The 23,362-nt window shown below is 40.5% G+C and overlaps 1 protein-coding gene across 1 annotated transcript in view; it reads left to right on the plus strand.

Moving 5' to 3' along the window:
• The window catches only part of LOC129561733 (alpha-fetoprotein-like), a 43,440-nt gene that overhangs the window by 16,131 nt on the left and 3,947 nt on the right, over positions 1 to 23,362 (plus strand). Inside the window, exons 8-13 of the mRNA XM_055434419.2 lie at positions 3,368 to 3,579; positions 5,217 to 5,349; positions 7,163 to 7,260; positions 9,454 to 9,592; positions 10,899 to 11,125; positions 18,282 to 18,414. Coding sequence (XP_055290394.2) covers positions 3,368 to 3,579; positions 5,217 to 5,349; positions 7,163 to 7,260; positions 9,454 to 9,592; positions 10,899 to 11,125; positions 18,282 to 18,414 — 942 coding nt within the window. The remainder of the gene's footprint in view (positions 1 to 3,367; positions 3,580 to 5,216; positions 5,350 to 7,162; positions 7,261 to 9,453; positions 9,593 to 10,898; positions 11,126 to 18,281; positions 18,415 to 23,362) is intronic.

Raw genomic sequence — 23,362 nt, forward strand, 5'->3', positions numbered from 1 at the left:
CTCAACTATCCTTATTTTTGTCAGGGCTTGAAATATACGCTTTCCTTTAAAACTTCTCCTTCACTGGTATTTTCTCATTTAGAAATAGAGTTATGTCTAACAATATTCTTATTGGATAACGAAAAACATCAATTATGTAACAATACCTCCTTATCCCTTTAGTTAATCAGTTTTGCAAAGGATTGTTTAATTTATTATTCTTTTCCAAGATAGTGTTCTTGGAAAATGCAGTAAGACTACTCCAGTCTTACAAATAGGTGGAGCCTGGTCAGAAGTGATTTATGTCGTTTCTTTTGTTGTTGTTTTTCAGTTGCTAAGTCATGTCCAACTCTTTGCAACCCCATGGACTGCAGCACGGCAGGCTCCTTTGTTCTTCACCAGCTCCTGGAGTTTGCTCAGATTGATGTCTGTTGAGTCAGTGATGCCATCTAACTATCTGATCCTCTGCTGCCCCCTTCTCCTTTTGCCTTCGATCTTTCACAGCATCAGGGGCTTTACCAGTGCTTCTTTTCCAATGTCATTTCTTGGCCTGGCATATAAAATCTCCTGGTCTAAACACTCCCAACCTGAGGGTAATGTTAGAATCTATAGGTGGATGATGACAGAGCCTTTGCCAGCCTTGTTGCCAGAACTACTGCCCGCAGGCCCGATGCCTCCCCTTTCAACAGGACTTTATTGAAACAGATTAGATCCTAGTAAGCCACTGAGGCAGGCTTGTCTCCTAACTAAGGTAGACATTCTCCCTATTGATCTCAACCTGACTCCATAATGTAGCTTCCACTTACCACTCTCAGATCTAGACTTTTGGTACATTCTCCTTCTCTCCTGATCCCTTGATCTTTATCTCAACTAACTATTCCCAGTAAGTTCGAAATATCCTAATATATCATTTCCGAAGTATGTCATGGTCTTCACCTCTAAGACTCTTTGTAGACCAATATGGATAATTCTAGTATGCCTTTTTCTCTCCATTTGTTTCCAGCTAACTTGAATTTGTCATTCAAGACTGAAATAATTCAAGATCTTTACTCTGATCTTATCCAGTTGGGCTTGCAATCTCTCTTTTCTCATCCAAAGTATAATATACATATTTCTCTAACAATTTGTTTTATAATGCATTACTTTATTGTTTAATTATTTAAACTCTCCAACTAGACCTGTGAGTTCCTTAAGTGTAGAGATTTAGTTTGTTCATATACACATGTACTAATTTGTGTGTGTGCATGTTCAGTTCAATTCAGTCACTCAGTTGTGTCCGACTCTTTGCGACCTCATGGACTGCAGCATGCCGGGCCTCCCTGTCCATCACCAACCCCTAGAGCCTACTCAAACTCATGTCCATTGTGTCGGTGATGCCATCCAGCCATCTCATCCTCTGTCATCCCCTTCTCCTCCCACCTTCAATCATTCCCAGCATCAGGGTCTTTTCCAATGAGTTGGTTCTTCGCATCAGGTGGCCAAAGTATTTCAGCTCCAACATCAGTCCTTCCAATGAATATTCAGGACTGATTTCCTTTAGGATGGACTAGTTGGATCTTGCAGTCCAAGGGACTCTCAAGATTCTTCTCCAACACCACAGTTCAAAAGCATCAGTTCTTTGATGCTCAACTCTCAAATCTCTCAACTCTCAAATCCATACATGACTACTGAGAGTCCAGCTCTCAAATCTATACATGACTACTGGAAAAACCATAGCCTTGGCTAGATAGACTTTTGTTGGTAAAGTAATGTCTCTGCTTTTTAATATGCTATTCAGGTTGGTCATAGCTTTTCTTCCAAAGAGTAAGCATCTTCTAATTTCATGGCTGAAGTCACCATCTGCAGTGATTTTGGAGCCCCCCAAAATAAAGTCTGTTACTGTTTCCACTGTTTCCCCATTTATTTGCTAAGAAGTGATGGGACCCGATGCCATGATCTTAGTTTTCCGAATGTTGAGTTTTAAGGCAGCTTTTTCACTCTTCTCTTTCACTTTCATCAAGAGACTCTTTAGTTCTTCTTCGCTTTCTGCCATAAGGGTGGTGTCATCTACACATCTGAGGTTTTTGACATTTCTCCCGGCAAGCCTGGCATTTCGAATGATGTTCTCTGCATATAAGTTAAATAAGCAGGGTGACAATATACAGCCTTGATGTACTCCTTTCCTTATTTGGAACCAGTCTGTTGTTCCACGTCCAGTTCTAACTGTTGCTTCTTGACCTGCATACAGATTTCTCAGGACGCAGGTCAGGTGGTCTGGTATTCCCATCTCTTGAAGAATTTTCCACAGTATGTTGTGATCCACATAGTCAAAGGCTTTGGCATAGTCAATAGGGCAAAAGTAGATGTTTTTCTGGAACTCTCTTGCTTTTTTCTATGATCCAGTGGATGTTGGGAACGTGATCTCTGGTTCCTTTGCCTTTTCTAAATCCAGCTTGTACATCTGGAAGTTCACAGTTCACGTACTGTTGAAGCCTGGCTTGGAGAATTTTGAGCATGACTTTGCTAGCGTGTGAGATGAGTGCAATTATGCAGTAGTTTGAGCATTCTTTGGCATTGTCTTTCTTTGGGATTGGAATGAAAGCTGACCTTTTCCAGTCCTGTGGCCACTTCTGAGTTTTCCAGATTTGTTGGCATATTGAGTGCAGCACTTTCACAGCATCATCTTTTAGGATTTGAAATAATTCAACTGGAATTCCTCACCTCCACTAGCTTTGTTCGTAGTGATGTTTCCTAAGGCCCACTTAACTTCTCATTCCAGGATGTCTGACTCTAGGTGAGTGATCACACCATCGTGGTTATCTGGGTCATGAAGATCTTTTTTGTATAGTTCTTCTGTGTATTCTTATCTTCAGGAAGATTCCCTGGAGAAGGGAAGGTCTACCCCTCTCCAGTATTCTTGCCTGGAGAATTCCATGAACAGAGGAGCCTGGTGGCCTACAGTCCATGGGGTGGCAAAGAGGTGGGCACAACTGAGCGACTAACACTTTCACTTCTACTTTTAAGATATAAGTAAATATGTAAGTGTAATAGTACTATTATGGTAATGTATATAGAAAATGACAGAGACAAAATGTTTTCTCAATTGGGATCCTAAAACAATAACAATAGCAAGCGATAAAAACTCTTTATTTGTATTTTGTTGGGTTAAACTTGAAAATGGTAATACAGTCTGTCTTCCTTTAAGTTTTTTGATAGCTGTGAGACTTGAGTAAGGTCAAGTAGAGAAGCTTTCTTGTTAGAAAGAGTCAGTATAAATGGCCTTTCTTGTCTTTCAGTTTGCCGAGAAAAAAGCAATATGAGGCCAAGTTTTTCTCTGCTTTTCTCAATAAAAATAAATATGTTCAGAATGAAGTCATCAAAAATAACTGCTTCCCTTTCTGTTTTATAGAGTCAGCTTATGAACTACATCTGCTCTAAACAGGCTATTCTATCTAGCAAATTCACTCCATGCTGTGAACTGCCAGAACCATTCCGAGGAGAATGCATTATCAACTCGGAAAACGATGACAAACCTGATCTCTCATCCCTGCCCCTTCGCAGATTTACAGATCAGTCTGTATGCAAACAATTCACTGACAAGCAAGATTTCTTCCTACAAGAGTAATAAGGCATTTTGTAAAACCTTAATTGTATTATATTTATGGATATTGTAGGGATATTGTATTTATGGATTCTTTGGGAGAAGTTGCCAACTTGAATAATGGCAGAGTCTAGTCAATGATATCAGTCAATGGTAAAATGGCCAAGTGGATATGCTCTGTGGAGTCCAAGGCAGCAGCTACTATTTGGCTCTAGCTACCTGTGGCCATCTGGGAATGTAGGCTTTGGGTGGTTGGATCAACTGTATTTGGAGGGGAGTGGAAGGTCTCTTGAGTTCTAAATGTAGACAACCAATATAGGAATTTTTAAAAACAAAGTGAGTGTCAAGTGCGTGCAAGCTTTGCTTTAAGAAACTTAGAGTCATGTTTAAGTAAGGGCCTCAGATTAGTATGGCCAGCTCTTCTGATTATTTTAATACCTACTATCAAAGCCATTGCATAGCATTTCAAGATTAAAGAGATAGAGTACTAACATCTCTGGTGCCCATGCAGAAGTACAAATTATTTGGGTCATAAAGCAAACTGATTTCAAGATGTAATATTAAGATAGTATTACTGTGTGATTGAAATATTTCCAAAGTCACTGTGTAAAGTATTATTTGGAGCAACTAAATTCTAACAAAGCATGAAAATTTGAGTTTTCTTCAAAGTTTTCTGTTGAGTGACTTTAGCTATATTTCTGCAATTACATTTGACATTGGCTTATAAAAGTAAATGTCACTATCTGAACTCACTCTCCCTAGACTTGCATTTGGTACTGAAAAAGTGGATGGGCACAACTTAGTGGAGATCACATTAGTCTGTGAGTTGGAAGACCTGAGTTTCAGTCTAATTCAGTCATGCATCTGTTTTGAAATGCAGTTCAAGCCATTTAATTTCCCCAGGCTTTTATGTTCCAACTGTAAACTGAGGCAGTTAGATAAGGTCCCTCCTTAAGGCACTCCAAAGCATCTGCCCGGAGTTTGCAGGAGACCCGGGTTTGATCCCCAGTCAGGAAAATCCCCTGGAGAAGGAAATGGCAACCCGGTCCAGTACTCTTGCCTAGAAAATTCCATGGATGGAGGAGCCTGGATGGCTACAGTCCATGGGGTCGCAAAGAGTCAGACACGACTGAGAACTTCACTTCACTAAGGCACTCCAAAGGTCCCTCCTGCAATTCTATGATTCCTTTAGAAGTATTCTAGAGTCCAAATTTCTCTTTCTTGTAACCCAGAAGAATGTATAGATTATGGACAAGGGAAAGATGGTGATTTAATATTTATAAAAATTGTAATATTTATAAAATCTAGCCTCAAAGGTCATTAGAAAAAATGTTCTCATCTACACACTTGAAATGAATTTCTAGTAACAGTAAGGAGAGACCCTGAGCCAGGAACTAAAGCTTATCAGAATATTTTAGGTTCAAGTTTGAATCTGCCACTCACTGGTATGTGACTTTGGAAAAATCATGTAATTTTATTGATTTGGTTTCCTTATCTCAAAACATAGCCAGAAAAACCTCCCTGCCACTCACCCAAAATTTTCAAATACCTTAAAGTCAGTTAAAATATTGAATAAATTGCATAGATGGCTTTTGAAAGAAAAATATGACTTCAGAAACTTACTGTTTACTCTCTAATTTGCTTCATGTGGAAACAGGTTTCTTTATGAATACTCAAGAAGACACCCAGAGTTGGCAGTTCCAGTCATTTTAAGAGTGGATACAGTATATGAAAATTTACTGGGAAAATGCTGTAAATTAGAAAATCCTCTGGAATGCTATAGCCATGGGGTAAATTTCTTTTATAAAAACCTATTTCTCATATTTGTGGTGTGATTACAAATAGAGAAAAGTCCAGTGCTGTTAGTAATGCCATGATTTTGTAAGATAATTATGCATGTTCTGATGGCAAGCACTACACAAAAACTATGATTTCCATCTAAACTAAAGGTCATATCATTACACAGCAGCAACTCTCTGTGTGAGTCACTGCCTTCTAAATTCTGTGTTTTATGAAACATTCTCTGTGCAATTTTCTCTTTTAAGTTTGCTTGGCCTGGTAGCAGGTAGCATGAAAGTATAACCTGTTAGGGTGAGGGAAGGTTGACCATTTCCACCAAGCAGGCCTGGACACTGTCCCTATTTCAAGCCACAAATCATACTGTTTGCGGGCAGCGGCTCCTGTTGTGCAGTTGACATGAAAAAGCAGGTGACCTTACAAATCTCTGACCAGGTGATCTGTCATTCACAGGTTACCAGGAGCCAGGAGGTTCGGGCTTTTGTTATGCTAGTGAGTGGCTTGTGCCTTTACAGAGAGGTGGGGATAGAGGGCAAAGGCATTTCTTGTTCTGTCTGAGTCCAAGCAGATACATCTGGCATCTTCCTGTTCCTGGAGAGAAAGCTAAATGAAGGTGATTTAGACTTCAGTAGGTTAACAGTGGTCCCAACCTTTTTGGCACCAGGGACCCATTTCATGGAAGACAATTTTTCCATGAACCGGGGTGGTGGGGAGGTGGGGGGAGATGGTTAGGATGATTCAAGTACATTACATTTATTGTGCACTTTATTTCTGTTATTATTACCTCAGCTCCACCTCAGATCATCAGGCACTGGATCCTGGAAGATCTGGTTAGCAACTTTGAATGCATCACCTGTAGATTTCACAATTACCCTTATTATGATAATATCCCCTTATAGGAGGATGGGTGTTTAGAGTTTACAAAGTAGCTTTACAACCAGTGTCCTATTTTATTCTCATGGCAGCTTGGTAAGATAGGTAATGGCAGAAGTACTAGCTACATTTTATAGATGAAAGTATTGGGTTTCAGAAGGTTCAAGTGACTAGTCCAGTGCCACTCAGGCAAGAAGGGTTAAATCCAAACAGTTTGCAAATTGGGTAAAATTTTTACTATTGAACACTGATTATTAGGATCAGGTGGACTGGGCCTGATTACTTAAGATGATAACCAGTGTTCCCAGCAGAGAGCTAAGTCTGCAAGACCAGTTGTATCTTCCCACTGGGATTTTATTTGTACTGTTCAAGAACTTTTTCAATTTGTATTTCGCTCTAAGAATTCCACGTGATTTCCTTCAATGTGTATTTGTGGAGTGCTTCACATCTGGTACGTGTTTTTATTAAACCTTACTTCTTAATATGTATCTATATTTCTATATCTACATCCATATCTCCATATCTGTACTGTTTACATAAAAATGCTCTGTTATTAAAAATAACCAATATATACACACATATTCTGATCAGTTGAACTTTGATGTATAAATTACTTTTAAGGACCTCTTTCTGGCTTGAAGAATGACTAGCTTCATACTTGTAAAATATGCCATTTAAACCCACAAATGAGTTCATATCAGAGGAAACTAAATATCAGTCTGGTTGTCCCACTTTTTTTCTCCACAAAGTACATGGCCATTCCTGTTATAGCAAAATGTGTTTTTTTTCAACATTTCCAAACTCACTGAGTAAATAAAACCCTGGGTTTAGTAAAACAGTTACATTAAACTATTACAGAAGATGATTTTGCAATCTAACCTCAAGATATATTGTTGCAACAATAGGCAAACACTGATTATCTTTATTTTTCAGGAAGGAATGTTTCAAAGAGTGGTTCGTGAAAGCCATGAGCGTGTGAAAAATCAGTGTGATTTACGTGAGAAATTAGGAGATAGTAACTTTCACGACAGGTATGCTTCTAAGATATTGTCCAGATTATGCTTGTTAGTTTTTGTTAACTTTTGCTGCTAAGAGTCTATATTCAACCATAAAACCTCAGAGGCCAAGGAAAAAATCAGTTTCAAATTAACCCAGCTATCCTTATCTTGATAAGATACTTGACTACATAACCTTGTGTGCTTTTTGGTCCAGTTTCCAGGTTCCAATCAATGCCCAGAGATTAGGGAGCCAGCAGGCCCTGACCCTCCTTCTGTAATCTCATAGGAGCCGCTACCTTTCACCTGTACATTTAGCTTGGGGCTTCACCTGCAGTTTGGAGTCAAGGCTGCAACAGAGATCTAATCTAGGGTTGCTTTGTCAGTTTCAAGTCAGGTCACCATAGCACTACAGTATTTTCACCATCAAGAGTGGAAATAAATGGGTACCTTAGTTATCAGTCAGAGGGAGTGCACAAAAAACTCTGTGCAGAGAGCCTGGCAAATCCCATTTATGTCAAAGATTGTGTGCATGTGTGCTCAGTCACTTCAATTGTGTCCAGCTCTTTGTGACCCTATGAACTGTAGCCCACCAGGCTCCTCTTTCCATGGGATTTTCCAGGCAAGAATACTGAATTGTTTGCCATGGCCTTCTCCAGGGAATCTTCCCAACCCAGGCATTGAACCCCAGTCTGTCTCACTCTCCTGCATTGCAGGCAGATTCTTTACCCACTGAGACACTTGGGAAGCCCATGTTAAAGATTAAGTATCAAAAATAAGGCAATTTTCAGTAACGTTTAAGATCTTACTAGTATAGTCTACTTAGAAGCGGAGTACTGGGGAAAAATTCAGTTTGATATAGTGTCCATAATATTGAACTTAAATGACTGGAATAATGGAACCAGAGAAGCTATTCTCATTTCAGACAGAATATTTGTTTTTATTTTCTTTTAACTACTGTGTTTGTTAATGTCTAGTTTAAGGATTAAACCCATGGCTCTCAAACTTCAGAGTGTATCAAAACTACCTGGAGGATCTGTTGAAACACAGCTCTCCTCTAGAGTTTCTGAGTCAGTAAATCTGGGATGGTGCACGAGAATATGTATTACTATTTCTAACAAGTACCCAAGGGTACTGATACTGCTAGTCCAGGGGTCACAGTTTAAGAAGCAGCTACGTTATTTCCCTAACTCCATTATAATATAAATGCAATAAATGATTCTGATATTCCACTGTCCTCAAGTCCAGGTCTGCAGTCTTTCTCATTCAAATCTTTCCCTGTATTCTTCATTCCCCACCAGTCTCCTAGTTCAGGCCACCACCCTCTCTCACTTGAATTACTGGCATGGCTTTTCTTTCCCTCACTCTGCCTCTTGCCACCTCCAACTGATACTTTATATAGCAACCGTAATGATCTTGCTGCTGCTGCTGCTAAGTCGCTTCAGTCGTGTCCGACTCTGTGCGACCCCATAGACGGCAGCCCACCAGGCTCCCCTGTCCCTGTAATGATCTTAAAAGCATTGTAAAGCTGCTTCTAGAGTTAAGCTTTCTTCTTTCCCCTCTTTTCAGTTTCCAGTCCCCCCAGTTAAGAAAAACAAAATCCCACTCAGTGACTTTCTAAATGATCCACTCTTACTTTTACTCTCCTTCACGTGGGTCATTTTCAGTTATTGTCAGGATCTCAGCTCACATGTCATTTCCTCTGGGAGGCCTACCTGACCTCCCTGGGATGGAACTAGATGCCATTCCATGTATACCTATAGCATTCTGTGTTCCTGTCATCACACTGAGTGTACTCTTTTATCTCCCCAACTAGGGTGTGAGCCCATGAGAGCAGGAAATGTTTCCTGATCGCTGCTGTAGCTTCTGTTCCTACACATCACAGACAACCAATACATGCCTTAAAGACCTGTGCATATATTTATTTCAGAAGCTGTTTACTCTGAGTCTGATTTTGCAGTCACCCACATTAGCTATCGTAGCATCCTTGATCCTATGTAGAAAAAACTGGATCAGAGGGGAGCAATGTGTGATGTGGAAAGAGAATTCTGGGTCTACTGAAGAAGCCACAGGACCACTGAAATAGGAACTAAAAGAAGAGACTTAAGCCCAGTTTAATAACTTGCTCATCCCACATCAGAGGCAAATATCAGATGATGACAAACACTTTGTGGAATTCTTCATTTGAGGCACAGAGTCATTGCCAGGAATAAGAAATTATTCTTTCAGGCTCCTAGTCCTTTATACGAGGAAAACCCCACAACTGTCTGCTCAGGAGTTGATCGTACTCACGAAGAACATGGCAGCTGCTGCCACCAAGTGCTGCCCATTGAATCAAGAGCACCAGTTTGTCTGCATGGAGGACTCGGTAAGCACACCCCTGACTGCATGCTTGCCTGTCTTGGGAAGTTCTGAACTCCAGGCCCCAGCATCAATCTCATGTCGGTGGATACATCTGTGAGTTGTCACTGGACCCTAATAATTCTGTCCTTGGGAGAATTTCTTTCTGGTTGGTTCATGCCCATTGTCTTTGATTGACAGCCGGGGTAAGACCGTCACTTTGCAAAAACTGGGTCAGATTCATCAGACCTTTGCCTGGATCATATCTCAAGATCTATTCCTTGGATCTTCAAGTCAACAAAAGTGATTTTGCTGATTTCATACTAACTCATCCTAATCAAAAATGTAGTAAAAAACAGCCAGTTCTCCTCCGTGTATCTCCTTTACTCTCACACAATTATCGTACTCACACACTTCCAGCACCAGATGTGTGAGTATTTTTTCTGATAAAATATAATTGTTTTGGTTGCAGATTTAAAATTTTTATTATCCAGCTCTGTCTCCTTTTATTTTAATTTTTTATTAACAATCATGCCTTCCTTAGGGAACTTGTGGTTTATATTCCTAAAACCTTGCTTTTAAGTGATCTCTTTGGTTACTGTGAAAATGGATAAACTAGTAAATTGAATGCTGATGCTCCCTGGTTTCAGCCACTTCATCCCCACATATGTAAGTGACAGGGCATTTATGTGGTCATACTCAGAGGGGCATAGAGCAGGCTTGCTGTCAGCATTAGAGTAAGTATCAGACACCACAGTAGGAGCAAGGCAAAGTGACTGTTCTAGAAGGAGACAAGAAAATTAAAGACGTAACTGAAAGGAGATTCAGGGATTCCTTTCACCATTCATTTATTAATTTTTTTCCAATAATTCAACAACTGTTTATACAGGATTTGGCATATACCAAGTTTGATGGTGGTTACCAATGTCCAGTTATAAAACATAGAAACACATTGGATTTGAGCTTTTTAAGTAAGAAATCCAATCATCAGTCTTATATCTGGATCAAATTAGCAGTTGTGTTGACCAGAGGCTTGCTTTTAACTTGATGCAGCATAAAGAACTCCTGCTTCAAGCCAATACTTGTCTGTAAACTGGGCTGGGAAGGAATTTGAGAGGTGGGGTCCAAGGCAACTCACCTTGAGGATAATAGGAAGGTGGAGGTCAAGGCTGAGAACTAGACTTCACCTGACACTCTTGCTCTTTCCCAGATGATAAAATTCAGGCTGAGTTTAGAAAAAACTAGAATTTGAGAATAGTTTTCTATGGATAAAAAAAATTAATCCTAATGACCACAAAACTTATGGCTCTTATTTTAATTCTTTTCTGGGGAAGGCAAAGTTAATTCTTGGAGCTTTATGCAGAAGGCACGAGGCGGAACCCATCAATGCTGCTGTGGGTCACTGCTGTGATGACTCGTATGCCTTTAGAAAGCCTTGCTTTGATGACCTGCAAGTCGATAGAACTTACATTTCCCCACCGTTATCCTGTGACCAAGTCATCAACCTTAAAGAGGACTTGTGCAAAGCTCAAGAGGAGGAATTACAAACTGAAAAGCAAAAGTAAGGATCTTTTTGTACACACAGCAACAGCAATGACAAATTAATTGAAATCACTCCAACTCCTGACAGTGGGATAGGTTCCCCTTCAGTGCCCACCCTCCCTTCCCACTCTCCTCACATGCCCCACATCTTGTCCTCAGGAGAAAGGAGACTGATCCTCATAGTTGTTTCTCCCTCAAGATCAACAGACGTGCTGCTGCTGCTGCTAAGTCACTTCAGTCGTGTCTGACTCTGTGCGACCCCATAGATGGCCGCCCACCAGGCTCCCCTGTCCCTGGGATGTTCCAGGCAAGAACACTGGAGTGGTTTTCCATTTCCTTCCCCAATGCATGAAAGTGAAAAGTGAAAGGGAAGTCGCTCAGTCGTGTCCAACTCTTAGTGACCCCGTGGATTACAGCCTACCAGGCTCCTCTGTCCATGGGATTTTCCAGGCAAGAGTACTGGAGTGGGTTGCCATTGCCTTCTCCGACAGAAGTGCTGGCTTATTTCTAATTAAGTTATTTATTCTAAGACTTGCTGTTGCAAGGTCTAAATATTATTAGTCCAAGAATATCATCTTTCCAAGTGAGGCCAAGTTTTTGTTGCCTTGAGAATAAACACATTCTTGTGGTCAGCAAGCACAAGGTTGTCACTTGTTCTGTTTTATCACAGTATTTAAAATTCATAAACCGACTGACGAAGTCCTTTCTTAGCTCCCAAAGTGAACTGATCACAAACTAGTCTTTAAAACTTTTCAGTAAGCATCCGATGATCATTGTAACACTTAGTTAACCATTCTTTCTTTATCCCCGGCTAGTGAAAAGACTCTGATGCTGGGAAGGATTGGGGGCGGGAGGAGAAGGGGATGACAGAGAATGAGATGGCTGGATGGCATCACCGACTCTGTGGACATGAGTTTGAGTGAACTCCGGGAGTTGGTGATGGACAGGGAGGCCTGGCGTGCTGTGATTCATGGGGTCACGGAGAGTCGGACACTACTGAGCGACTGAACTGAACTGAACTGAACTGATATATGTCATCTTACCAAATCCTGACCACAGATTTAGGAGGTAGATAATATTATTACCCCATTTTAATTGTGAGGGAATTGAGGCTAAGAAGGCAAGAAGAACTGGTGTGAGATCACGCAGTAGGTAAATAAGTTGCTGAACTGGAATTTGTACCCAGGCTATTTGGCTCAGAGCACATATGCTTAACTACCAACATGTAGCTGTTAGTGTGTCCTCATCAAAGGGTTATAATGCTGGTTATAATTTTTAAAACTTGAAACTCTTTATGTAAAGGCTAGATAATAAAAAGTATGAAATACTAGGAAGCATCCCTGTTCTGGTGAATTCATGGTGTTTTCTGTATGGAGAAAGCAATAACATAGAGACTGATAATGTAGAGATTTTTAGAACATTCTGGGAAAATACATACTGGGAAACAAGAGCCAGGCTGGACAAAGCCCTCCATTTCCTGGGAAGTGGTAGGAGCTCTCTCCTATATAGTTCTGGCTCATTGTCAAAGCATAGGTCCACATACACATGAAAAGAGAAAAAATAAATAAATAAGGGATTCCTGGAAGGAAAAGACAAAATTCAGCACGATTATAAAGAGAAGGCAGAAATAAAGTCGTGCAACAAGATAGAGAAAATAGAAACAGAATGCTGGTTCAAGAGAAAAGAATTTAAAATCCAGTGAAGAAAAATACAAGGTTGAAGGGTTAAGACTTAAGATAGTAGGGTTAGACATAAGATAGTTAAAACTTAAGATTAGAGTGTGCTTCAAATGAAATGATGGATAGATGTAATGAAAATAAAAGATCAATATCATTGAAATGAAGAACCGGAAACAATTTGGTGTTGAGGATTAACAACAGGATCTAAGATTTAAAAAGGTAAATTGAAAAGCTGAAAACTAAAGGAATACCTAGAATTAGGGGAATTTTTAAATAGCAGTCAGGTTGAGAGGTAGAGAGATGGGGAAGTGGAGGTGGGAGGAAGTGGAGAGGAGATAAATCCGCTGCAAGCAGATCACGAGTATGTGACAAGTTATTGGGGGGGGGGGGCGGGTTGTGTCCAGCTTCCAAATGTCACAGAGTCCCCAGCTATGAAAAAGGCAGCTTTTATATTTGGAGTGTCAAGGAAAGGTAACGCGATGCTGATACCTCTGCTCTAAATCTCATTCCCAAACTTGCATTCTCGTAATGGGAGCCTTTTTCCCCACTTACCTATCCTAGATCAGTGAGTGTTCCTCCTTGTTTAGATAAGCGGCTTCTGTCTGCTCTGGAAGCTCAGTGGTCCCTCTACTGGTGGCTCTGGGGAAGTGCATGCAGAAGCCAGCTTACCCGGCAGGATTGAGGAGAGCCCAACAGTTCATTGTGTCTGAGTGCGAGAGGAAAGAAATTCTGGGGATTGAGACTTGAGGGGTTGGGAGGAGCCAAGCTATGAAGACACCTGGAATCCCCAAAGCTTGTGAGGAAAGGGAAGAAGGGTACCTCTGAGGAAGCCTGCCTACCTCTTCTGTCTTCTCTATTATTGTTAAATCTACAGCTCAAATCCTCAGGGAAGTTATAAAAATGCTCATCCATTATTTACTGAATGAGTGAATGGGTATATAGGTAAGAAGTTGTGACAATGGGGTCGCGGAGAGGCGGACACGACTGAGCGACTGAACTGAACTGAACCATTTATTGTGGCAATCAGGGAGAAGGGAGACAATGGTTGGAAACAACCAATAATTTGAAACAGACAGTTGCAAGTTGTGCTATTACTATAATTATTCATTATCTTTGCCATCATTTGATGAAATAATTAATATAATTACTCATATTATTTTTGCCATGATGTACTGAGTGCCTTCAATATATCAGTTACTGTACTCAGTCTTTTAACATAGTATAATTTTTGGTCTTCACAAAAACCTTGCAAAGTATTGTTTGTTGTTGTTGAGTCACTAAGTCGTGTCTGACTCTCTGCGGCTCCATGAACGATAGCCTGCCAGGCTCCTCTATCCATGGGATTTCCCAGGCAAGAATACTAGAGTGGATTCCATTTCCTTTTCCAGGGGATCTTCCCGGAACAGGTATTGAACCTGAATCTCTTGCACTGGCAGGCGAATGCCATAGGTGTTCAAATTCTCTTTTTGTAGGTGAGGGTCAGAGAGGCCAAGCATCTTACCCATCATCAGACACACTAGTGAGTGGAGGACCTAACTTGAGCTGAAGTAAGTTTGACTGCAAAGTTTGTGCCCTTTTCATGACATTGGAAGGAAAGAGAAGTCCAGATTTTGCATGAACTTGCGGTAAACCCTCTGCCCCTCCTGTATTGGCTTTGGCGGAGTTCTGAATTCATAGAAGCCCCAGTAGGTGCTGGGAAATGGGGTGGCCTCACTATGTAGGTACACGTGGAGGTTAGTTTTTGTAGCCTGGGACTGAAGCTATCCTATGCTTTTATAGGTTGGTCAGTGAATTTCAGCATCATGAGCAATACTGGTTCTGTGGGAAAATACATTCTGAGACAAAATTCACCAAAATTCCAGTGGAAAATAGCCTATATTTCTCACTTTGAATAATCAATGTGTTTAAAACTGATAATTATTATTCAAAGATAGTATCAACTGTTTTGACTATGCATCATACATAACCGCACAGACCTGAATGATACCAGAGACACAAGGCAGTGTTTCCCCTCAAGTGGGATCAAGTTTAGGGTCTAATGGGAAAGTTGAATATGTGCATACATCAACTGTACTTTAATAAAACATAATTTAGAAAAAGATCAAATATGTGCAGAACAGTTGGATAGGAAAAGGAATGCTTATACTATTGTATTTCTTTGTAAAATTTTGATATATTTTACTTTTAAAGTAATACATAATCACTGCAGAAAATTTAGGAAATATAGAAAAGAGAAGAAAATCATAATACCTTTATTCCAACATTGCAGAAATACCCATAATAAATATATATATAGTGTAGGAGTATAGACTGTCATATACGTATACAAGTGCACACTCCCACAGTTGTCCTCCATCCATCCATCTATGGTTTGAATGCTTAATAATGCAAGCTTTGCACACTCGTGCTGCTACCTGCTTATACAGAACTTCAGTTCCAGCAATTATCTCCGAGTCCTCAGGGGAGCGCTTAGGAAACTCTGTCTCCTTTTCGGCAGCAGACTGCATCCCTTTCAAGGGATGACAAAGCTGCTTTATGTTTTGTTGTTCAGGGAAAAAAGAATACCTTCCCCAGACCCCAGGATTGTACTTGTCTAGCTGGTGTTGTGTCAGTGCTGCTTGAGTCTTAATGGTATGCAGGACTTTAGTGAAAGTACTCACACAGCCCCCTTTCAAAGCATTATCCTGATTCCACATAACTCAGAATTGAGTCTAATGGAGGCCCAGCCAGGGAACCGCTGAATTACTCCTGTCTACTACTGCCCAGGCCTTTCTTAATGGGCGGAAGTCTGTGAACCTGACTTCTTGTCTCAGGACAAGTTCTCACAAGTAGTTCTCAACCCTCAGTGCTTTCTGAGAGGGAAGCTCACTGCACTGGCTTGTTATATTTGCCTCAGTTCAGTTCAGTTCAGTCGCTCAGTCTTGTCCGACTCTCTGCGACCCCATGAATCACAGCACGCCAGGCCTCCCTGTCCATCACCAACTCCCGGAGTTCACGCAAACTCATGTCCATCGAGTCGGTGATGCCATCCAGCCATCTCATTCTCTGTCGTCCCTGTCTCCTCCCGCCCCTAATCCCTCCCAGCATCAGTCTTTTCCAGTGAGTCAACTGGAAAAGAGGTGGCCAAGTATTGGAGTTTCAGCTTTAGCATCAGTCCTTCCAATGAACACCTATACTATTCCCAAGCAGTTGAAACTACTCCTACAAATTCAAAGTGGAGATGACACAGAGCCTTATTTTAAGGAGGTGACAGAGGGCAGTACATTAGGTAGCATTTATAAATTATCAGCACATTGTCTGAAACCTAGCAAATATCAATACACTCAAAAGATGTTGGCTGTTTCATTGTTTTTTTTAATGTAGTTAAAAAAAATATAATGTACACTTTAGTCTTCGAAACAGCCATTTTAATGGTTTTTTAATATTCCAATATGTGGATATAATGGTGGCTCAGCAAAAAAGAACCTGCCTGCAGTTCAGGAGAGGTGAGCTTGATCCCAGAATTGGGAAGATCCCCTGGGGAAGCAAATGGCAACCCGCCTCAGTATACTTGGCTGGGAAATCCCATGGACAGAGGAGCCTGGTGGGCTTACAGTCCATGGGGTCGCAAAAGAATCGGATATGACTTAGTGACAAAAAGACAACAACAACGTACGGGTATAATAATGAATTTATTATTCTCTGTTGCTGGGCATGAAAATTGTTTTTAATTTCCAAGTGTCATAAATTGTGGCAATGCATATTTTTGTCTATATGTCTTTGTCGCCTCTCTGATTTTTTTTCTAGATTCCTAGGACTTAGAATCAGGGGTTAACATGGAGTTAATTAGAATCTCCTAGTGCTTTGACTGTGTTTTGCTGGTGCTCAGAGGATACAGTGATTGCGTGCTTCTCAAACCCACCTCATATTGTATTAATAATAGTTTCTGAAAAGAAACTTGGCTTGTGCTTCCTTATTCTTTTCAGCCTTTCCGATGGTCCACCTTTGTCCATTATCAAGGCGGGGCTAGGGTGGAGGTGGGAGAGGGTGGAGCTGAAATGGGAAGATCAGAGGCATGTTCAGAGGGCTATCCAGTTAAGCTAAGTATCTGTCTGATTGTTTAGATGGGATCAGCATTCTACGGCCATCTGACCAGGGCTGCTTTTGTGGGTCCTGTGGGCACCACTTGGATAAGCCAAGCCTGGGAGCTGCAGAGGGCCACCTTGGCTTCTCCATTGTTCCCAGCTTCACGCCTGCTTCCCTGCCTGGGCCGCAGCTTGCCCAGTGCCTGCGCTGGTGCCACATACACGTTGGAGACTTCACTGTGGACGACTGTCAGGCAGCAAAGGCTTGGTGGCATCTCAGTCCAGGAGTCAGGTGACTCTGAGTCACCTTGCTTCGGGCCAGCTGCCTGCACTGAGAGCTCAGGGGGAAGAAAAGGGCGTGTCACTGGGCTGGACAGTGAGACTGCTGCGTTGCACACCTGCTTTTCTACTGGCTGGTCCTTCTTTGCCGTCTTCTCTAGCTGATGGCAACCGGCTCAAACTGTGTCTGCCAGCCACCCAGGCCAGCCCAGCCTAGAGGTGGCATGGGGCTGGAGTTCTCTGTCTTGTGATAGACTTATATAATATCCTTAATTCTGCCTCTGGGTAGAAAAAGCCTAAAATATTAATATTTGTTGGATCCCTGGTTTAGAGTGTCATAGAAATAGCTACTTGAAGGTTTGAGATACTTTTTATTGTACCTATTCAGGCACAAATAAGGCCACTAGGTGTTTTCTATTTGAATTTGAAAATGAAGACCAAGCAAAGGTTTTTTTGAGGTAAGCAATAAAATATGGATTAAGGTACATTTCCCCTACTCTTCACACCTTGTTTTCTTTGTCATTAAATCTTTCTTGATCAGAAAAAAAAGACAACATGTTTTATTAAATAGGCAGACATCAGGTTATAATTTTGAATATTCAAAGTGATTGAATCACTGACATTTATATGGTTGTTGGGAAATTGTTCTGTAAGAGACATCTAAGTTGACTGTCAAAAAGTTTCAAATTAGTGTATTGGCTTTATCATTAATAACATATAAAGGGCCCTCAACGTCCAGGTGTGTTACATTTGAAATATTTATGGGGAAGTTAGGTTTTTAGGATAAATGTTGTTCACAAGAAAATACTATAGGAAAAGCTAATATATTGTATAATCTGTTTTCTACCCAATGTAATAAAAATAGAAAAAAGTATTTGTCCTAATAATAATTACATAAAGATAATTAAATTTACTATAATAGGTATATTGATGAGATGTGCTTGAATAAAAATGTCGAATAAACATGAAAATGGAGACAGACTTTGTGAAAACTGTGAGAACATCAGGTCATTTTCAGATCCTTTAAACTTGAGAGTGAGAGCTATGCAAAGGTGTGGGTGGTGCGCAGCTTTCAATAAGTAAGGCAGGTTTGCAAGCTGGCCTTCTAGAACTTGGTGAGTGCTTGTTTCTTTGCCACTCATTTCTTATTCAGGCTCCTCAGCAACCTTGTGAAGCAGAAACCCAGTGCAGCAGAGATGCAGTTCCAGTCAATTATTGTGGATTTTGCTCACCTGGTGGAGACGTGCTGCCAAGCAGAGAAAAGTGAAATGTGTTTCCAAGAAGAGGTATCCCTGTTTCCTTGTTTATTCTCTTAGCACTCTTAAGGGTTATTAAGTTTTTTTAAAAATTCTCCATTCTAGTCATGAATGGATTGGGAGAAAATCACAGTCTCAGTGGATTGGTGTAACTACGTATTTTGGTTGAGGATATACTAATATTTATGTTCAGTTGCAGAAATTAGGTGTGTTAGACACAAAAAGAGATAAACAGAAAGTCATTGACCTCAGATGAACTGAGATGTTTCGGACTGGGGGTGGGGGAAGGGGGATGAGCAAGACTCTGGTCATTGTGGAGAAAAGGTGTCCATGGAAATACAGAGAAATTTAAAACAAATAACAGTTTAAAGGCCTGTCTGGGCAAGCTGTAGCTTTGTTTTAGAAATTTCTGGGGGCATAATCAGAAAGAGTCACTAAAGGTAGTTTGGGGCTTACCTAGGAAACCAGGTGAAAAGGATTGTATTTTCTCAGTGGCAGATCATTAGAATAGGGGGTTGAAGAATAGAAAGAGAAACTACGATCAGAAAAAACTGTCTCTGTGCATATCCCCTAAACTGACTACCAGGTGACTGCTTCGTGTTATCAATCTAATTATATACAGTTAGCAAGCAAATAACTTTTCATAAGATGGTAAAGTTGTGTGACTTAAATTTCTAAGAATATCATGGTGATGCACAGGAAATTCATGTAAATTCATGGAGGGGACCTGCGATGGCCATTCTCCTGCAGATATGACGTGAGAAACAGAAATTTGGTTTTAGTAGGTTATTGTATCTGAGTAGAAAAATCCAAGTATATGGTTAAAAATATATATATAATAAAGCAGCCTTTACAGTCAAAACCGGCTGGGACTAGTTAAGGCTGGGGTTTAGCAATGGCCTAGGGAAACATTTTCACAGGTAACAATTTTCACGAATGCCTTAATTACCTTCAGTGGCTCTTTTCTGGGCTTCCCTGATAGCTAAGTTGGTAAAGAATCTGGCTGGCTCTTTTCTACTTTTTCAACTAAACTATATGTGTACTTATGTTAAAAGTCACATATCTATAGTCTAAGCCAAAGAATTGGTGCTTTTGAATTGTGGTGGGAGAAGACTCTTAAGAGTCCCTTGGTCTGCCATGAGATCAAACCAGTCAATCCTAAAGGAAATCGATCCTGAATATTCATTGGAAGGATTGATGTTGAAGCTGAAGCTCCTTTACTTTGGCCACATTATGCAAAGAGCTGATTCACTGGAAAAGACCTTGACGCTGGGAAAGATTGAAGGCAAAAGGAGAAGAGGGAGGCAGAGGATGAGATGGTTAGATAGCATCACTGATTCAATGGACATGTATTGCAGCAAACTCCGGGAGATAGTGAAGGGCAGAGAAGCCTGGTGTGCTGCAGGCCATGGCGTCGCAAAGAGTCAGACACCACTTAGTGGCTGAACAATAGCCATAATCTGTGGCTCAGCTGGTAAAAAATCAGCCTGCAATGTGGAAGACCTGGGTTTGATTCCTGGGTTGGGAAGATCCCCTGGAGAAGGGAAAGGCTACCCACTCCAGTATTCTGGCCTGGAGAATTCCATGGGCTGTGTCGTCCATGGGGTTGCAAAGAGTTGGACACGACTGAGAGCCTTTCACTTTCACTTTCATAGCCTTGTCAAAAAGGTAGTCAAACTACTGCCCTCTGGTTAACTTAGTTTCACTCCCTGTTTATGTAAATAAGGTTGTGTGGGCACACAGCCTTGCCCATTTATTTACATGCTGTCTGCGGCTGCTTTTTACAACAGCAGAATTGAATAGTTGTAAAATTGAGTAGTTGTGACAGAGAGTGAGTGAACTACAGAGTTCCAAATATTATCTGGCTGTTCACAATGAAAACTTTGCTGACTGCAGACTAGCTGATACACAAAATGAAAACCCTCACAAATGTCCATTTTTTCATTTTAAAGCCCTTTTACTTTTTGTCAAGTATTTAGAAAACATATTGCTACCTGAGTAACAACAGTAATAATAGTAGCAACTATTGTAGTTATTATTATATATCTTATATATAATATATATATTATAGTTAATAACATTTTAATATCTTTGTATGGGGAAGAAGGTGGTCAAAAAGTACAAACTTGCAATCAGTTACGAGATAAATGCCAGGGATATGATTTGCAACATGATAAATATAATTAACACTTGTTCTTGTTGTTCAGTCACTGAGTCTTGTCTGACTCTCTGCAACCCCACGGCCTGCAGCACGCCAGGCTTCCGTTGTCCTTCACGATCTCCTGGAATTTGCTCAAACTCATGTCCATTGAGTCAGTGATGCTACCTAACCATCTCATCCTCTGCCACTCCCTTCTCTTTATGCCTGCAGTCTTTTCCAGCACCAGGGGCTTTTCCAATGAGTCAGCTCATAAACACTTTTTCAGAAAGGCCTGTACTTAAGCATTCCCTAGAGAATTTTCTTGACATGTTCTTGCTCTTGAACAGGAATATTTCTTGCTGGAACTATTTCAGCAATAGCATGATAGGAAGATTTCTGTGTGCTTTTTCCTACACTTTTTGTTGAACAGCAATCTTCAACTTAATGGTTGAAAAGCCCAAATTTCCTCCCTTCCCTCTCTGCTTTAGGATTTCTTCACAAATTAAGGAAGCAAATAGAAGCTATCTGAAGAATATATCATATTAACTATCATTTGCTAGATTAACTTCTTCAGATAAAAAAATGGTTATTATCTGTAATTATGCATCATCTATAAAGTTTCATGAATTTTATCTCCTTATGATTATTCTAAGCCAGTGATTCTGGAATATTTGTGTGCATCAGAGTTGCTTGGAGGGCTCATTAAAACAAAATCAGTGTTTTTTACTCATAGGATTTCTGATCAATAGATCTGGTGTGGGGTCTGACGAGTTCCCAGGAGCTGCTGTTGCTACTGGTTTGGAGAACACTTGAGGAACCACTTTAGGGTGAAAGTAGATAATCGTAAACTAGTCCCCCCTCCCCTCCCAATATTTTCATATATCTAACTCCTAGCGAGAAGTTGGAACCAAGGACAGTAACAAAAATAATGAAGCAATTGAAAAGTAACCTATTTATGAAAAGAAGTGAAAAAATTTGGGGACAGTAAATAAAAAAGGTAAGGCTAGAATATTAAAAAATAACTTTATGTTATATGAATAGGCTTAGCCAAAAATATAGGACTATATAATCGAAAATATAAAATATAAGAATATAATATCTTGGAATCTTATCAGCAAGAATTTGTGTGACTCTGTGTGTGTCTCTGTTTGTGGCAGAGGCCTAGGTTTGACTGAAGTGCAAAGGAATAATTCCTAGTGGCTTTGGGAGTCTCCAAAGTCTGCGAAGTAAAGTTTGTGTGTGCTCGGTTGTGTCCGATTCTTTGTGACCCCATGGACTGTAGCCCACCAGGCTTCTCCATCCATGGAATTTTCCACGGAAGAATATTGGAGTGGGTTGCTGTGCCCTCCTCCAGTGGATCTTCCCAACCCAGGGATGGAATGCGAATCTCCTGTGTCTCCTCCATTAGCAGGTGGATTCTTCACCACTGTGCCACTTGTGAAGCCTTAGAAGTGATGCTGCTGCTGCTGCTAAGTCACTTCAGTCGTGTCCGACTCTGTGTGACCCCATAGATGGCAGCCCACCAGGCTCCCCTGTCCCTGGGATTCTCCAGGCAAGAACACTGGAGTGGGTTGCATTTCCTTCTCCAATGCATGAAAGTGAAAAGTGAAAGTGAAGTCGCTCAGTCGTGTCCGACTCTTCACGACCCCATGGACTGTAGCCCACCAGGCTCCTCCGTCCATGGGATTTTCCAGGCAAGGGTACTGGAGTGGGTTGCCATTGCCTTCTCCATAGAAGTGATGAGGCATACCCAATTAGCAGAGTGTAGATTTTCCAGATAGACTAACTGTTGCGGGGACCTACAGGCATTTTCTTTGTTTGAATAGTCAGTTATGTGAACCTGTTCTGACTGCTAAAAGATAGAGTGGGCAGGCTTGAAGATTGCCTTTCTAGCTATGACTGGTGGGAGGATAAAACATTTTTAGACAACATGGAAGACATTCTGAGAAGTAAACCAGAATGCAGGAAAATTCTAGGGAGAAAAAAGTGAGCCGAAGTTAATGTTGGGATGTCAATAAGAACAAGAATGAAACAGAAGGAATAAAATAAGAAGCTCAGCCATACAAGGTGAATTTGAATCTTCCAAAGAAAAGGAATCTCATATTTCATGAGGTAATAATGTGAATTGCAGACATCAGCAGTTTTAAGAAGAAAGCTACTCAGATCAGTGGGGAATGATAATTATAGCCTGAGATAATTATCTGTCAGCCAACAGAATATAACATAGAAGAAGGTTAACAAGAATTAGCAGAAATTTGGGCAGGTTGAAATGATGGTTTGAAAAATAATATGTGAAATTTAATAATAAAAAAAAGCAGTGCTCTGCTTTTAGTTGTGACTCAACACAAGTTCACGTGAAAAGACTTGCTGTTTTAAGTAACCTATGCTTACAATTTGATGGGTCTACTGTTAAAGCTACTGCAATCCTGGGATGCATTTCTGGAGAAAAAGCAAGGATCAGAGTAAGCAATATGATATCTCAATCATATGGATCAAGTTATTCTGAGATACTGTATTTAGTTTCTTTTATAAGTAATAGATGAACATGAGTATAGCAAGAAATCAGACAGAAAAGCAGGGTATATTTCCCATTCCCAAAAGATAAGCAATTTAAATCTTCCCTATTAGTACTCCTAGTGATTAGTGTTATTACTTTAGTAATTTCTTAAAATATTGCTATCACTTAAAGAATACAGTGTGTTTACACTGACTTCAACAATACCACTTGTCAATTTTTAATGTATATTTTAGGTAAAGTGTTTTTCTTTTATTGATTATATTCTTCCTTGGTTCTTACACTTCAGTCAGCATCTAGTGATTTTCCACAACATAATTAAC

Source organism: Moschus berezovskii, chromosome 5, assembly GCF_049115385.1.
Source record: "Moschus berezovskii isolate FMDL1 chromosome 5, NW_MosBer_1.0, whole genome shotgun sequence".
NCBI lineage: Eukaryota > Metazoa > Chordata > Mammalia > Artiodactyla > Moschidae > Moschus > Moschus berezovskii.